Consider the following 18055-nt stretch of genomic DNA (forward strand, 5'->3'; position numbering starts at 1 on the left):
AGTAGGGCGGTATATAAATCTAATAAACAAACAAATAAAACAAAAGAATTGGCATGACAAGAATTAGGGAAAGCATCATTCATTCATTCATTCATTCATTCATTCATTCATTCATTCAACATGTATTTATTTAACAATATTTTATGGCCACTCATCTTAACCAATATTACAAGCAAAGGCATAAAAACACAAAGAAAAATCAGAAACCAGATAGTTGAGGTATCCTTTTTTTAAAAAATCCTGTAGCACATAAAAGCTCACACATACTAGGCTCCGCTACAATTCTGTTTCCACAAACAGGGGAGGAGCTAGAACTTCATGGCCTTCTAGAATTTCAGGAGGTTAGGACCATACAAATTTCAGGGGGAAAATTGTTTCACAAGGCAAGTGCCATAACAGAGAAGGGGTCCTGGGTCCTACCAGATAACATTGTTTTACAGAAAGGAACCTGAGAGTGCCGACCCTGTCAGATCCTAGTACAATAGACAGAAATATTCAGACACAGGCAATCTTGCAATTAACCTGGTTCCATGCTGTGTAGGGCTTTAAGTGACAACCAGCATTTTGAATTGCACCCGGAAGCCTACTGAGAATCAATATAGCTCTCATAGAGGTGATATTACCTGGGTACACTATGGTATGCCAAAACTTCCATGTTCTGTCACATTGTGGATTAGCTGAGTGGTAGCCCCAGATAGATGACATTGCAGTAGTCTTGCATGTACAGGACTAAGGCATGAGTAACTGAACAGTCCTTTCCAGTCCAGGAACAGGCACAAGTGGTACACATTGATTTATACAAAGACCTCCTGACCATGGCTGTCCTTACTGTTCAAGAGCTGTGGGTCTCAGAGGACCTTCAGATTAACACAGCCACAGTTAATGATGGAAGGTTTCCAGATATCTGAGGAGTGGGGTGGCTAAAAGTCCTAACCTCTCAGTCTTGTTAGGTTCAGTCAAATCTGTCCAGGATCACACAATCTTAAGGCATGGGGAAACGCCTTCCAAGGCATCACTCAGACTGTCCAGGTGCAGATGTAACTTGGTATCATCAATTGATGATGCTAAACCTGGTGCTTCCAGATTACGTTTACCAGTGATTGCTTTAAATGAGAGTAGAGAGAAGGTTGAATCCTGCCGCATCCCACAGAACAGAAGACAAGGACTAGGCCTCCCCCCCTCACACACACACCAAATTGTGTATTGTCTATCTTATTGAATTTTCAGTGGTTATCATGTCAAGTTAATAAAGTTATACAGGTTTGATTTAGAACTTAAATAAAAATTTTCTGTAATCCATACTGGACAAAAAGTTTCTAAACCCCCAGAGAAAGGAGAAACTGGCTTTCATTTCTACTGTTCTAGCCAAACTCATTGTGGTTCTTGGTTTTTCCTGTCAAGTGTCTTGGTGCAGTGGCTCTGGGTCTGCTTTTTTTTTTTTTTTTTGCAGTGGTCTCTGTTTGAAATGATTTTGTCACATATATGGCTTTTGAGTTTATAGTTATTCCACTATAAATGCAATTTTCTTGGTATTTTATACTATGTTAAAATTATTGTATTGCCCTCGGAATTTATTAATGGCAGACATTTCTTGGCATTTTTGACACACTCTTTGTGAAGTTTACAAAACCTTTGATGTTAAATGAAACATACACATATTTTGTGGTAGCTATTATGATAATACTGAATTACTTGCAGACCAATGAAATCGTGCTGTTTAATACATTTAAAGTATTTAAGTTTAAAATGCAATGAGATACACACACACACATACAGGGTACACACACATACACACACACACGTTATAACTGGAAAATCGTGTTGAAGAAAAAGGTCCCTTGTATAGTTTATTAGTCCATTTTGCAAACTGTAGATTTGCTTTTTGATCTCCCTTAGCTGACTACCGTCCTAATAGTTCAAAATTATTATTATTATTTTTTGTAGGCCATTTTCAAGAAAGAAAACAGAACAGTGCAATGAAGGCTATAAATCCTCTAATGAAAAAGATATAAGGTACCCTTGTTATAAAACATATAAAGTGCCATTAATAACAATCACTGTTATTAATAATTAGATTTTCTCTTCTAGGATATGTTCAGTATAATTTATCCTAAATCATATAGCACATTAAAGAACAAATTCACAACCTAATACCGTAGTAACTAATCAAGCTAATAATAACTATAAAAATAAGCTGCCAATGTCATATCCAATGTTTCCTTTAATTTCTGATATGCTATGTGTGTCATATAATTGTACAAGTACAAACAGCACCTACCAGTAGTGGGTTTCACTTATCTTCACTACTGGTTCGGAACTGTGAGCTCGCGCATGGTGCAGAGCGTCCATGATGATGTCTGGGCAGCTGGGTAGAGTCTTCCGCTGCTGCTGCTACCAGTTCACCTGAACCGGGGCGAACCGGTAGAAACCCACCACTGGCACCTACCCCAAGATCTCCTGTTAAGCCAGAGCTTAGTTAAACTGAAGCGTTCCAAGGTAGCAAGCTAGTGCAGACTCATTTTCTGGAGTTTTATAGCAGCTAAAACTAATATTATTATTTTGGGAGAACTTAATATTGTGTATTCTCAACTTTTTCCTGAGTTTGTGCGGGTAGGATGAGAAATGAATGTATGTATACTTTCAAGACATCAAATGTCCTTTACATATGTGTAGCAGTAATGAGTTGTGTATAGTTTTTTGGGAAGACAAAGGCTATTGATAGTTATGACCTCCAAAATTTATACTCATCATTACAGTACATTTGTTATTGAAGGTATATATTATGGCCTTTTTGTTTTATGACTGTGAAAGTAAATTTTAAAAAAATCTAATTCCTAATATTGATTACTAAAAGGTTTGCTTGTAGTAGCAAAGCTCATAATAAATCTTTATTATAGCCCATTTGCAGGATCAGAAATCTTAAATGAACGATAGTCTAGAAAAATATAGATAAAATTCTGAGCTATTTATATCATGCCTTTTGTTTAGAGTGGTTTTCTTGAGGAAAGAAAATGAACGAATCCAGCAAGTGGAAGAACAAAGTTTGATACAAGAATTTGAAAGAAGATCATTTTCTCACAGATACTGTTTCACACCTAACAACTCTCAGCAATGTAAGGTTGATTATTTAATTAGCATAACAGGGCTAAATAAAGGGTTAGACCAGGAATCCAAAAAACATTCTGGAAAAAGATGAGAAGGCAAATCTTATCCACTTCATTGCCTGGTGAATTGCATCATGTGTTTAGGTCATCAGAATTGAGCTCAAGTTAAAAGATATTTTATATTTAAATGCAAAATTGCACCAAAAGGAATGACTCCTCCCTTTTTCCTAATGCTGACGTAGTAGCATTATTTTCTTAGTAAAACTATTTATAATGATCAGCATGAGTTTAAGGCATAATCAACCAAAAGTGAAATCATGAATTAGATTGAGGTGATGCTAAAGGATGAACAACACCAACAAAATTTTAATTGAATGTTTTTTCAAAGTCCTATTCTCAATTTTTCTTGTTGCTTAATGCTAGGCCACACAAAAACAATCAAAATTAGAAGTTATGACTCATTAAGTGTCAGCATGCCCTTAACTTAATTTATTTGCGGATGGCTTCTGCTCTAAATGACAACTAGGTTGAGCATATGGTTTACATGAGGCATGCAATTCTTCCATTCTACGTAATTACTGGCCACTTAAAGCCCAGTATACACCCTTTCCAGCACAACAGATGACATCAATAGAATATATTTTCCAACTAAAATAAACACTTCTTCCCTGGTATAATTTTAGTTATGCCACAATGTACCACAAAAGAGCGGTCCATGTTATTTCATTGATATCATTTAAATGTATGTATAACTTGAACCTCTGAAGTAGACTCCTTATGTTCATTGAGTAGCAAATTTATAAGTTTAGGCTACAAATGAATATTTAAACATGAGCAAAATAGTAGATAACTTACCTTTAACATATGCCTTTATAATTTGTCTTAGAAATCCAACTAACCAATGTTATCAACATGATGATGATTGTGTGCTTTGAGGTTGCAAACAGTCGGAATATTTTGTAACTGGTATAATGTTTATTTTTTACATGAAGACAAGCTAATTCTCCATGATTTCAAATTCTGCACTATTATGTTTTATTTAAATATGATGCCTTCAGGCAACAAATGCTTAGCCATAGAACATTCTGGTGTTCCTGACACCTAGTTAAGACTAAATGCTGGACAAATATGTACCTTATGAAGTTCTTTTGTCTGTCATCTTTAAACTAGGTCCAAAAAATCTCCCTATTGACAGGATATCTTTGTTAATAGGTGTATGTTATGACTGTGCTGTTTGAGGTCAACTGATCTAGCACAGATGAGACCTATTATAGAATTGCTGCCAACTCTGAAGTGAACCTGGCTGAAGCCATCTTGTGTTGCCTCGTAGTTGCCACAAAGCCTGAGAGGAGGAAGGGAGGGGGGAAGTAGATAGCCCGCCTAATAGTCAAAATAAATAGTTTTCCTGTGGGAACCAAGGTTATTGAAACAGGTGGCTAGTGAGGGAGGAAAGGAGCCTGCCAGCTCTATTCATTGGACAATGTGACCGGTGACACCTGGTGGGGGGGAGTTTTACTCTTGTGAAAACTGCAGGAACCTTTAGAGTTGGTTTTCACCAGCTGTGCCGATATGATGTATCCAATAAACATATTCTTTGAGGAATCTACCTGCCTTGGAATTCTTCTTTCAATGGATGTGTTACTTGGAATGCTGATAATTGCTTTTTATGATCTGTCAAATACAGTAGGTCCAAAACTGCATAATTCACCAGCTTGCCTCTTTAAGGCTAATTTAATTAATAAATGAATTAATGCCATTTTAACATAGTTTGTACTTGTTAGAATTCATTTATAAAATTAGTTTGGTGGGGTTTTCTTTATTAAAATGTTTCTAGAAAGTGAAAAACATAATAAAACAAAGACAATGGAACTATACAAGATTCCTTAAATATTTTGAAAACATTACAAAGGGCTTTGCATGCATTTCCTGATGCATTAGCTGGCATTTATTTGGAAGAACATCACTTTTCTAGATAAATAGATATCTCATGATATAGATATTAATACTTATATCCCTCTGGATAATTTTCACTTGGGATATAGAATCAATCCCACATTGATCATAATTGACTTCTAGCAAGACCGGGACAGGGGAAGTGCAACTCTCTTGGTCTTGCTTGATCTTTCACAGCCTTCCATAACATTAATCATAGTTTTGTTCTAAACTCACTGCAAGTAATGAGAGTGGGAGGGATTGATTTTCAGTGCTTTCCCACCTTCTTGAATGTGTGGTTCCAGTCAGTAGTGATGAGGAAAAAGAAATTCAAGGATCATGGACCTCTATTGTGGGGTTCTACAATGTTGGACAATTTCTCTCTTCCTATTTAACATGAATATGAAGCCACAGAGTGAAGTCATCAATTGCTGCACACTATACTGTGTACAGTACTTATATCATAAGTATACAGTGTATGATAATCAGTTCTATGTCTCAATTGCTGGCCAAACAGGAGATTTATTTATTTATTTGTTTGTTTGTTTGTTTGTTTGTTTGTTTGTTCGATTTATATGCTGCCCATTCTCCGGAGACTCAGGGCGGCTTACAATGCATTAAGCAATAGCCTTCATACTTTTTGTATATACCTGCTTAGTAGGGCTTTTTGCCCCCCCCCCAAGCGGTGTTCTATTTTATACAAAGTCAGCTTATTGCCCCCACAAACCGGGTCCTCATTTTATCTACCTCGGAAGGATGGAAGGCTGAGTCAACCTTGAGCCTGTGAGAATTGAACTCGCAGTAATTGCAGGCAGCTGGCAGCTAAGTGCTACTTTAAGAGTAATTTAGTCTGCTGCGCCACCAAGGCTCTTGGTTGGGATGCTTTCTTGATGTCTGAGATAGTTGGGTCTAGATAGGGATTTAGGTTCTATGTTATTAAGACAGAATGCCTGTGAATTCAAAAGGCAGTTCGGTCTAGTGGTTATGGTAGCAGGCATGAAGAACCATCTGAGTGACCTTTGGTCATTCACTCTCTCTCAGCCCAATTTACCTTACCCTAACGCTAACCCTCACAATGTTGTTATTGTTGTGGGGAAAATAGGACGAGAAAGGAGTATTTCTACATTGAGATATTTATAAAAATAATAAAGGTGGGATAAAATACCTTTTTAAAAAGCCTTATGATTCCACAGAAATTACATCTTTAATTCTGGATGGATTGAACTACTTCAATCCATCCAATTGAAGTAGTTGAGCAGCCTATAAGCTCATTAAATAATTATATAATTTTTAAAATTCCTGTCTCAAAGTTGTATGACACATTCTAAATATGCTGTGCTAGGGTGACTTTCCAGTCTTGAATACAATAGGGAATAAATAATAAATGCATTTATTCATTTTCATCCACATATTGCACAAATCAATGAAACCTTTTTCCAGTTTCAAATGTACAAAAATCAGCAATTTAATACATCAATTATTCAATAAAAAGAATAGTTAATAAAAGCAGTATACTATACTATTAAGAATCACTTATGCAAAGAAAAAAATGCTGAATATGTTTGAGCCTGATAGCAAAAAGACAGTTCAAGGTTAAGTTAGTCTTCTCATAGGACAATATGCCATAACAAAGTTGTCATGATCAAAGTAACTAAATATAAGCACTGTCTTAACTTAAATTGCTATCTTATTCTTCCTTATCATTTTGCGGGAACAATTCCCATTGAACTCAGGCTTAGTTGTGAGTAGGTAAGCATAAGACTGCTCTGTTGTATCAATGTATATAGCTTGATATCAGAAATTATGCTTTACAATGTCTGTGAATACATAGAAAAGAACCTTATAACTGAGGGAAACCATCACTGAGAAAGTTTATTGACCATAAGGTTAATTTAAAACAAGAATGTAAATTTAACAAATTATATATTACAACATTCCTAAACTTTTATACCTCTCTCTCTTTATTTCTGGTTGCCTAGATCAAACTTTAGATTATTCCAACATTGTATCTGAATCATTTTTTGCCCTGATGAAGCCTTTCAAAAAACTTCAAAGACGCCCATATACTGTGATGGAAGAAACTACCATTAACCTTCCTAGGGACTTCCCTTACAGGTAAATCGATAAATTATTTTTAAAATGTCAATTTTTTTTATTAAATGAATTCCTTTTAGTATAGTTTAAAATACCTTGGTCTAGTTCATATTAAGATTTCATCCATCTGAAAGTAGAGTAAATGCAGTTATTCCATGTATAGTGCAGCACTCAACTTTTGAATTTTATTCTGCCTTTTCATCCTTTCCTTTTGGGGTAAATTTGCCTTTGAGTAAATTTCCAGCATTGAGGGGATTTCTATCCTACTTTAACATCTGCAGTGGATACTGTATCATTTCCTGTCCAGCTAGATAACAGAAATCCTTCTGGAAATCACCAAGATGAGGAGAAAAAGAGTTGTTTGAAAAGGAATTACTTTAATAAACTTCTCTTATAGTGAAACTCAGGGTTTTGGGGGGTGGGGGTTATAAATAATTTTTCTCTGTATTATTTTGTTAATATCTTCTTGTACCCTTGGCTTTAGTAAAGATGAGCACACTTCAACCATATTTTTATTATTGATTCCTGTTTATGCTATTTTCTGTAATACTGCACTGCTGGAATACTTACCTCATTTTTAAAATGTTTTTCTTTGGGGAAGCTGGAAAAGAATCAAGAACCATCCTCACTGTGTGAAGTTTTAAAATCCTTAAAGTTCTGAAGCCTGCCAAATAGGTTATTCTATGTCCGTATATATACTAACCCAGGTTTAAAGAAACAGATGACAACAGACTTACTTCCTATTGCAGGCAGACACATTCTCTCTGGTAATATGATTGTTCCTGAGAGCAGAAATCTCTCCTGAGACTTAGCGAAGTAGGCTTTACAATTCTAGCTCATTTTTAACAAGGAAAAACATTGTAAAGATAGACAAAGCCCAGCATTTAGTTAATTGCATCTTAGCATGTAAAGAAACCCAAGATACGTGCTCTGTGTAAGTGTGCCTGGGAAGAAAAACAAAAGGAAATGACCTGAAATTAGCAAAAAGCAGGCAGAGAGACAAAGAGGGACCCAGAATAAATCTCTGTTGCTATCCCATTGTACTTTGTGCTCAGTAGCTTTCAAGATACCAAAAGATCAGTGCCACTGGATTAGCACTTTCACTTTAACCAAGTTTTGGGGGTTTTGAAAAATGTGGAAGAAGTTTTTAAATACATGATAATTGTAAAAGGAAAGGTATGGCTCTCTATCAGGGGTGAAATCCAGCAGGTTCTGACAGGTTCTGGAGAACCGGTAGTGGAAATTTTGAGTAGTTCGGAGAACCGGCAAATACCACCTCTGGCTAGCCCCCAAGTGAGGTGGGAATGGAGATTTTGCAATATCCTTCCCCCTGGAGTGGGGTGGGAATGGAGATTTTGCAATATCCTTTCCCTGCCACGCCCACCAAGCCACACCACACCATGCCCACCAAGCCACGCCCACAGAACCGGTAGTAAAAAAAATTTGGATTTCACCACTGTTCTCTATGGTATCTGTCTCTCTAATAAATTAGAAACAATGTATGGCAATTAGTAAGCTTTCTTTGGAATGTCTGAGAATATCCTACAGAAGACACACTGCATGTTGAAAACCTCATCCTAATCATGTCTCTTTGGAAGTATGTCCCTATGGAAGTGGACACAGGAATGCAAAATATTCAGACACGAGGATTGTATTAAATTGATACGCATTTTTGTCCTTAAATAATATATATTTAATTCAGTGTAATCTGTTATATTTATAGGCTGGCCTGGGGGACACCAACCACTCAAGATCTGAACATAAAACTCTATCATCCTAAACTGAAATTGAGAAAAGAACATGGAACAAGCAGAGTGGTTCAAGAAAAAGCTTTGCAACCAACCAGATCAATTCCAGACAAAGGGTATATTTGACAGATAACAGTTGCTATGATGCCAACACTCCTTTGTTAGCGATAGTGTTAATTGTGTCAGCATTGCATTTTCATTTGAAGACAAAGAGAGCAAAATTTTCAGTGTGGTCTTTCAATGCACTTTCAAGGTTTCTGTTGTGACCCAGGCCCAAGTAAGTAGTAGGAAAATCAGTCAGTGAAAAAACAAACAAACTTTATTCAAACAGCTGAGAATTACTTCATTCCCAGCGTCGTTCAACTAAATTAAAGCAAATTCCTCCCAACACAAATTCCTCAGTCCTATCGCAAACCTTGGTCCAATTAGGCAAACTGCCAAAGGCCTTTCTTGGCAAATGTTCAGAAGTCACAGATACAAAAATAAATACAAGACATAGACTAAGAAGAAGATGAAGCTACCAACGTTGTTTTCTGGCAAAGTCCAAACGCCATTGCTGGTCTGTTTTAAGCCTTATGGGAGGGGCCAATCATCTCTTGGCCCTACTCCCGAGTTGTCCTCTTTGCTTGAGCTGCTCTTGCCTTCTGGCAGCTCTTCTCATGCGTGCATTAGAAACAGGCTCCTCCTGTTCCTCTGCCTCATTCCTGTCAGGAGTCCGCACCTCACTCCCCGATGGCCCTGGCCCCATCTCTGCCTCTGACGCAGAGCCCTCATCCGGGCCTTCCCCAGCCTCCAGGACTGGCCCATGTTCTTCCTCAGCCTCATCACTGTCTGACTCCGCTGCCAGCTCCGCAGACTGCTGGCGGACCACAACAGTTTCATAGATTTTTAAGTAAAAGGTGAAAGATTCTAAAATCTTCCAATTTTAGAAGAATGCTGTTTTAAGATTGCTACTAAAATCTGAACATTTTAAGATGAACTGAGCAGATAGATATCATCCATGTTTATTACATTTTCCCACAGTAGTCAGGTTTTTTTTTTTTTTTGATACAGCCAAAAGGGCAGAGTTGGTTCTCTATAATGGTAGACTTCTTGCCTTGATAAAAATGGCAGATTTGGTGCTAGTTTCACAGAGCCAGCAAATAACAGGATCTTTGGGCAGTCTTTTGATTTCATAGATGCATCTATGGCTCCAGAGTAAAAAATAAAATAAAAATTAATCATAATAAATGTTATCCTGCATAATATGCAAGGTTTACCACTGGAATAATGTGATATATTACCATGGTTGTGCAGAATTTTCAGAGCTGCTATTGCTAATGTAATAAAGAGATAAACATTTTAAAAAATCTCCATATTCACTAGTTTAGCAGATTTACTGTTTCTTCTATTGGAAAATTGAGTGGGAACAGTAAAAAATATGAAAATCAATAGAAGGAAAAACAAGCATTGAACTGGAATTGAATTGGCAAGTGTATCCTTGCGCAATAAATATGCTGTAAATTCCAAATGTCTATCCTTTTAAAAAAGTTATTTCTGAGAGGATGCCAAAATAGTGATTTTTAAAGAAAATAAAGACCATGCATTATGGTCCATGGGCAGTCTGAAATCAGAATGCAAAGACCTCTTGTTGGTTTTGTTCCTGAAGAACAGACTGTCAGCAGTAAAACAATGAGGCACGTCATTGGGCCCTGGTTTTTACTTCTACTACTTCTATAATTCTAAGTGAGCATAAATCAACATGAAATTATGAGTGACACATGAAAATGAACAGCAACATTTATCTAAGGAGCTAAAGAAGAAGCACAAGTTTTGTTGTCTTACACTTACACAAAGGCCGATCTCAAAATTTCCAATTGGTGAAGAAGTAAACCCAACAATTTTAATTTTTTTTTTTACATCCAGCTATTCTACCATTCCGTTTCCTTGAACGTAGCAAAAAATTGTTATACGGTCTATAAAACGTGAAACACTTGATCATCCTTTTGATGTTTGTAATTTTACTTGAAACATAAACTGTTTACTTTGTTTATGGAGATTCTCAGTCATCCAGGTCATGGTTGTCCCAACGGTGCTTTTTTTTCAAGAGGCAACTGGACTTTCCAGTTTTTCTTTGAAGACGTTTTGCTTCTCATCCAAGAAGCTTCTTCAGCTCTGTTTACTTTGTTAACTTTTGAAGTTCTAGTCAGTTCACCATAGTTAAGAACTATTTTTTCCTTGATTAAGGCCACATTTGGCCATGAATCCATGGTGGGGGCTTCATTCTAAAAAAAATTATTGAATGTTTAATTAATATTTCAATACAGTTAATATGGTCACTGACTAATTTCTTTCTTCCATTCTTCAGGAGATACATCTTAGTGAACGACCCAAATTCATCACCTTCCATTCCGTCTATGAGTTCACTGGAAAGCAGGTTGCTCAGTGCTCGTTTCCCTGGACAGAAAGAAAAGATTCTTCGTTCTCTCTTCTGAGATATGCGGGAAGCCAAGTAGTCTCGTCCATTTCTTTCACCAGCTTCGTTGTAGTGAATGAGCCATTTTCAACATCTTTACTTCTTGCATACCTTCACTAGATAGTAATGCATATGTAAAAGCACATTCTTCCTCCATTCCCCCACCCCACCCCAAACCAATGTAATAGTGCATTCTCCCTTTATAGTATTTGAACAAATTAACCTGGTTTGATTAGCCATGCAATAACACCAGCATCTGAGTCTCCACATTTCATTGTGTAGCGTGAATTATTTTTATGATGTACTTTTTGCAGCTTCTAATCTATTCTTATATGAATATTTTGTCAATGAAGTGGTTTTTGAAGGAGTAACAGCAGAGCAAAATATCCCCCCCCCCAATATGGTATGTACTTCACTTTCTTGTACCTGCAAAGACAAGGTTAACTCTCTGTGCTGTTTCTGTAGCCACATCAACATGTTTTTTGGTAAACTGGTGATCTGTTCATTCATGGTCCAATCCTTCTTGAGGATTAATTAGTAGCTATGTTAACTAGTTCTAGTTTTTAGTTACTACTAAGTGAGATGTAGGGCTAGGATTAGGTTTAGTGAATCCTGAAAGGGGAGTCACTTTTAAATTGAGACAGCTCGCAAACTGCGGAAGCCTGCATATACAGATTTCTTACCCTCTTATCAATGCATTGGAACCTATTCCTTAAACTGTCTAGTTTTACTTTAATTCAAGAGATGTGAGTTGGTAGCAAACCTTAAATAAGACCATACTCGTAAGATCTTTAATTAAAATACCTGGTATAAAAGCAAAGATAATGTAATTTTGCTAAACCAATAAATAATTAATTTAAAACTACTCTTTGGCCAATATTTCCCTTTTCCTTGTGTAAGATTTTGTCTTTTAGTTGCCTTCTAAACTCCAGTTTTCAGAGTTCTTCTAGTATAATCAATAAATGTGGTCTCTTCATATCTTGGATTGTGCCTTTGAGCTACTTTTTACAACACTTGGCACCCTCTTTGAAAGCAGCAATGTTTCGAGGCTGGAAATACATAACATTAGTATAAGCCGCAATATAAGCTCAATCATTTTAAAATCAAATACTCTACTCATTTCAACAAGCCAGAATAAAATACACACAAACATGAACTAACCTAAGACAATTTTCACTTCAGTATAAGGCAGCTGCTTCCTTGGGCTTGAACAGAATGACCAGATATCCATTGACTCTGAAAGATGGGAGGAGAACTCTAAAATTTAAACTCTGGGTCATCAATCTATATGCGCTCTTTGATTTTTATATAGACAGATCTTCTATGTGAATATGAGTTTATTTTTTATCCGCAGTAATAATGATTAAAAAGCATCTAACTGAGCTAGAAATTTGCTGCAGAAAAACAAATCTTTGGATAAAGTCATGGGCAAACAATGTTCCAATCTCCAACCTACCTTTTTAGGGAAGGTGGTAGAGAAAGTGGTTGGACTTCAGCTCCAGAGGATTGTGGAGAAGGCAGATGATTTGGACTCATTTCAGTTGGGTTTCAAGCTGGGATTCAATATGAAGAAAGCATTAACTATGGTCCTCGATGACTTGTGGTAAAGCTGAGAAGGTTGTGGTACATCTCTCCTTGTATTCCCTAATGTCTCAGCTGCTTTTGTTGCCATAAACCATGGTATTCTTTCAGATCAATTTTAGGGTTAGGGGTTGGGGGTAGGAAGCATTGTTTTAGGATGGTTCTCTTTTTTCTGTGGCTGGTTTCAGTTGGGTTGACAGGAGGGGAGTGTTTGCACCCATGATCCCTCACTTGCGGGGTGCTGCAAGGTTCAACATTCTCTCCCTTTCTGTTTTAATATCAACATTAAACCACTGTGTGAAGTGGCTTCCACTAGTTTGGGTTCAGAATATCGTGATGTTAATAGTGGTGGGTTTCAGTTGGTTCGGGCAAACTGGTAGTTAAATTGCTGGCTGGCACCCACCCCACCCCTTCCAGGAGTTCCCACGCGCTCCATTTTGGCTACCAGGTAAGTGCAGGGAGGCCCCAATGGTATTCAATCCATTTAGTTTTGGTTTGTTTGAGCAGTCAAAATTCCTTCACAAACCAATAGCCATAGCTAAGTGTACAGCAAGCAGAAAAGCAATTTCCCATCACCCTTTGAACCCAATGCTTGGTGGAGCAAGAAATAAAGGAGGCAAGCTAGAAGGTTAGTGGTTTCCTCAAGTCATGGTTGAAGATTATCTTAGAGGAGAAAGGAGAAATATGTCGAGTGGGATTGAGAGCAGAACAAACCCATTTCTCTGCATAAGGGTCTGCAATGGAGCTATGAGTTATGAAAGATTTTGGCATTCTTGTGCCAGAACTGCTTTGTGTTTTTGCTTTAACCTCTCAAAGCTTTAACTGTAGGAAATTAGGCATTTTTCATATGTAATTTCAAAAATTTAAATGCTGGCAGAAGCTTTTCCTACTTTTTTCCAATCTTGCAAACCTTTAGGACTTTCCCCATTTATCTCTAACCTATTTGCCTATTTTCTCCAATATAGAGTTGGTCAGCAGTGGGAATAGAGGTTAATGTCCTTGGGGTTGCTGTACACAGTCTTGCCTGCCATCATTTTGTGTATTACAGTTCTGAAACTGATGGAAAATTCGTTATGCACTGGGCTGGAACACTCACAAAATTAAAAAAAGTTGTCTGTGAGCATTTGCATAGATTCACTTTATGAACCCATTTATATCCCATTCCATTCTTCAAATATTCCCCTTTAAAAGAAATGTGTAAAAGTAAAATCTTTAATGTGTTTTTGTCTGCATCAAGGAGGGGGTGACACCAAGCTTTGCTGCCTTCTTTGCAGCAAAATACAAGGCTGCTTCAAACAGGTGAATGTATCTCTCATTGAGAAGATTTCTGCAATCTGTGATTATTTGTCATCCCTGCAATGGCTGTGCTCTGCAGATTCAAGGAGCAACCATTGCTAGTTGAAAGTGAAGTAGCAAACAGTCTGTACAAGGCAGACATCTCTCTTGGAAATGTGCAACATTATAAGTCCAAACTTCCAGACTGCATCAAATTCTTTCAATGGATATTTGATGTTGGATTTTTGTCCAATTAACGGCATGTAGTAATTACTGTACAAAAAAATCCCCCAAATTCAGGACTTCTATTGTATTGCTAACCTAGAACGAGACAACATGCATAGCCTTCATCTCAAGCTATTGTTAGTTTAAACAATATCCTTAATGTTGCTTGCCGGTGGGTTTCCACTTTCAACCTCATTCACAGGATTAGCTAAAAGAAAAGGTCTGTTTTTATTTATTTTTAAAGCAAAAGATGCTTCATTTTGCAGAGATACTCTGTTACTAGAGTTGTTTAGGCTGAGAAACACTACTCTAGAGCAGTGATGGGCTGCAACCGGTTTAACAACTGGTTCAGTAAGCGCACGCTTCATGCGCCCACATTCACTTTATGTGCATGCGCACCTAGAGCACTTGCGGCAGTGCTAAAATTGGAGGTTTTTAAAACTCAGCTGCTTACCTTCTAAGTCAGCCCTTGTAAGTAGAACAGCTGAGGTACGGAAATTAGCTGTAATGCGTGATTCAGATAAGCTAGAAACAAGGAAATAAAGGACAGGATAGGGCAGGGGCAGTTGGGCGGGGCCAGCTGGTCATCGGAACTACCAGTTCGCCTGAACTGGTCTGAACCGGCTGAATCCCACTCCTGCTCTAGAGCGATTTAGGCTATTTCAATAGTAATTGAAACGGGCCATAATAGCTCTGCCTTGGTGCAAGCTTATTTTCTGCATTGTATCTGCTAAAAGACCTGCTAAAATTTTTAATGGTGGAGATGTAGAGAATGGCAGTGAGAATGACGGGAGGTGGTGGTTGTGGTAAATACAGTATTAGGAGAAGCAACTTGGGAAACTTAGTAATTTCAGCAGGGACAAAAAACAACTGCCAGAAGTATTATAGCACTTGCAAAGTATCTGGAGAAGTGTCTTACAGGAGAAAGTCAAGACATATTCTGTATTATCCCTGATTGATGTTTTTCTGGTCTTGGAATAACTGTCTAGAGTTATAGGAAAGCAGATTCCAGTTGAATGTTAAGAGTACTGTCTTACATGTAAAAGCAATTTGGGAATGAAATCACTACCATAAAGGTAGTTGGCTTCTTTTCACTAAAAAGATTCAACGTTCAGACCTACTGTGAAAGTTCTGATTTGGATCCTTACAATAAGCAAAAGATTGAACTGAATTATCCAAACCATGCCTTTCCACACCACATTTTTAAGAGTTCTTTGGGAATGATTTGAAACTCATTTTCCCCAAAGAAAATATTTGATGCTACACACAGGTAATCCTCGACTTGCGACCATTTGTTTAGTGTCTGTTCAAAGCAGGGGTGAAATCTACTTACCTTCCCAACCAGTTCGGAAGTGTGTGCATGTGTGCGTCACATGCGCACGTGGACCCTCTGCTCATGCGCAGAAACCTTCTGTGCATGCGCAGAGGGTAAAAAACTGGTTACTTCTTGGTTAAAACCAGGAAGTAATGATGACAGGGAGGGTGGGCGGAGCCTTGTGCCGCCATCGCTATCGGTTCTCTGAATCACCGGCCGCCATTGTTACCGGTTCAGCTGAACCGGTTTGAACCGGGAGCATTTCACCCCTGGTTCAAAGTTATAACTTTGAATTTTGACCATCTTTCACATTTATGACCATGGCAGCATCCCATGATCACAGGATCAAAATTCACACACCTGGCAACTGGCAAATATTTATGACGGTTGCAGTGTCCCAGGATCATGAGATCACCTTTTGCAACCTTTTGACAAGCAAAATCAATGGGGAAACCAGATTCACTTCACTTAACCATGTTACTAACTTAACAACTATAGTGATTCACTTAACAAGTGGCAACAAAGTCATCAAATGGGGGCAAAACTCACTTAAAAACTGTCTCGCTTAGCAATTGGACTAAATTGTGGTCGTGAGTTGAGGTCTATCTTAGTAATTACTTTACCCAGTTTATGTTATTAATATCCTGTTTTGCATTTTTTTAAATACACAAATAATTTGACAAACAGATGCTTCTGTTTAAAACGAGGATTAATTCCCTGAAATCTTTTAATCAGAGACACATATAAAGGGAAATTGTTAGCACAATCAAACATTTTTATACTCAGAAGCAATGAAGAGTGATCAGATAGATACAAGGGTGTCAAACTGACAGCCCGCGGGCCAAAGATGTTACACGCAGGCCACGCCCACCCCAGCTCCACCAAGAAAAAATGTCACGCTACATCATGTGATGGCAATGTGACATGGTGAGTTTAAGATCTATCTCCTGTGAGATAGAACAAGCACTGATATTTAAAACCTTACCATATTTTACAAGTGCACAAAACCTCAGAGATAGGGAGAAGCATGGCTGACTTTGAGAAAATAGTTTTAGCTTCTCTGTTGAACCGACATGGTATATTAAGCACCCAGAGAAAGTAAAAGAGGAGAAAGAGGAAATTGCATTTACCATACATGGAAGACAGTGGCAGAAGGAAACAAGGCGATTAAGCTGCTTGTAAAAAGGGTGAAAGTTAGAGAGGAAATCAATAAAATCAGGTTAGAATTCAGAGAAAGGAGAAGTCACAGGGGAAACTTCTTTGTTCACTGATAATTGAATCAATGTGCTGCATCAAGTCTTCTACAGCAGGGATTGGCAAATTCCCAGTAATGTGGTTAATAGGATCAGCATGTGTATCTCCTTTAACTCAGTAAGCAATGGAAGAAGAAGAAAAAACATTTACAGAGCCTTTGAACCCAGCTCATCATCTCCTTTCCCTAGCTATTTTTCCCTTATTTTTTCATTTTTTAAATTTTTATTACTGCCTGATTGCATTTTATTAAAATATTTGCTTTTTTGTTTTGCTTGTTTATTTGTTTTAATCTTTGATTTAATGGGTAAATATTTTTAGTTATCCTTGTAACCAAGAATGAAATGGGTATTAAATCCAAGATTTAAATCCACCAAAATACACAAATTTTGGTGCATTTAAATCTTGGGTTTAAATTAAATGGGTTTTCAAGGGCTTTGGGGTTTCAACAATAACATTCGCATCGTTGAATGAAAATGAAGAGAGAATTTGCTTGATAGCACAGGAAGAAGAGAAGAATGTAAACGGGATTACCATGAGTGCATTTACTTCAGAAAAATGCTTTGAGAGCTGACTGTCATGAAAAGAAAATAATGCTAAAGTAAAGCCATTGAAATAAAAGGGTCAAGGTTTTTCTTTTTTTTTCCTTTTCAAATGTCTTAACAAATAAAGCTTTTGAGGGCTACTGAAGCCATAGCTTTTCATTCAAATCAAGGAATTCTGTTTCTCGGGTTTATGAAGTCTGCATGGATTTTCTCAATTTAGGAATCAAAACTTAAAAATATACTGTGCATGTCTGTGCATGCACAAAAACATCTTAGGATGTTATTCATGTTCTACAATATGCATCTGTAAAGCCTCACCATTTCACACAGACAAAAACTTCTATTTGTATTCCTTTTGCGAAATTGAAAGTTTAGTGTAGAAGATTTAGGATGGGCAACTTTAAGACCTGTAAACCAGAGATGGGCGTCACATACTGTAGCAACCGGTTCACCAAGCACCGGAAATGTGCAAATGCGTCTCTGTGCATACATAACACGGCAATTCACTTGTGCATGCCATCCGCATACGT

General features: G+C 37.4%; 1 protein-coding gene across 2 annotated transcripts in view; it reads left to right on the forward strand.

The window, feature by feature from the left end:
* The window catches only part of LOC117673867 (uncharacterized), a 68341-nt gene extending 56739 nt beyond the window's left edge, over window positions 1-11602 (forward strand). For both annotated transcript variants that reach the window (XR_015732670.1, XM_034431534.3), the window contains 5 exons: window positions 1945-2013; window positions 2989-3113; window positions 7016-7151; window positions 8854-8994; window positions 11226-11602. Coding sequence is in view for 1 of the 2 variants with exons in the window: in XM_034431534.3 (XP_034287425.2) it covers window positions 1945-2013; window positions 2989-3113; window positions 7016-7151; window positions 8854-8994; window positions 11226-11352 (598 nt within the window). In the remaining variant the exon portion in view is untranslated. The remainder of the gene's footprint in view (window positions 1-1944; window positions 2014-2988; window positions 3114-7015; window positions 7152-8853; window positions 8995-11225) is intronic.
* Window positions 11603-18055: the final 6453 nt, after the last annotated feature.

The sequence above is a fragment of the Pantherophis guttatus genome, chromosome 2 (assembly GCF_059756535.1).
Source record: "Pantherophis guttatus breed Tessera chromosome 2, ASM5975653v1, whole genome shotgun sequence".
NCBI lineage: Eukaryota > Metazoa > Chordata > Lepidosauria > Squamata > Colubridae > Pantherophis > Pantherophis guttatus.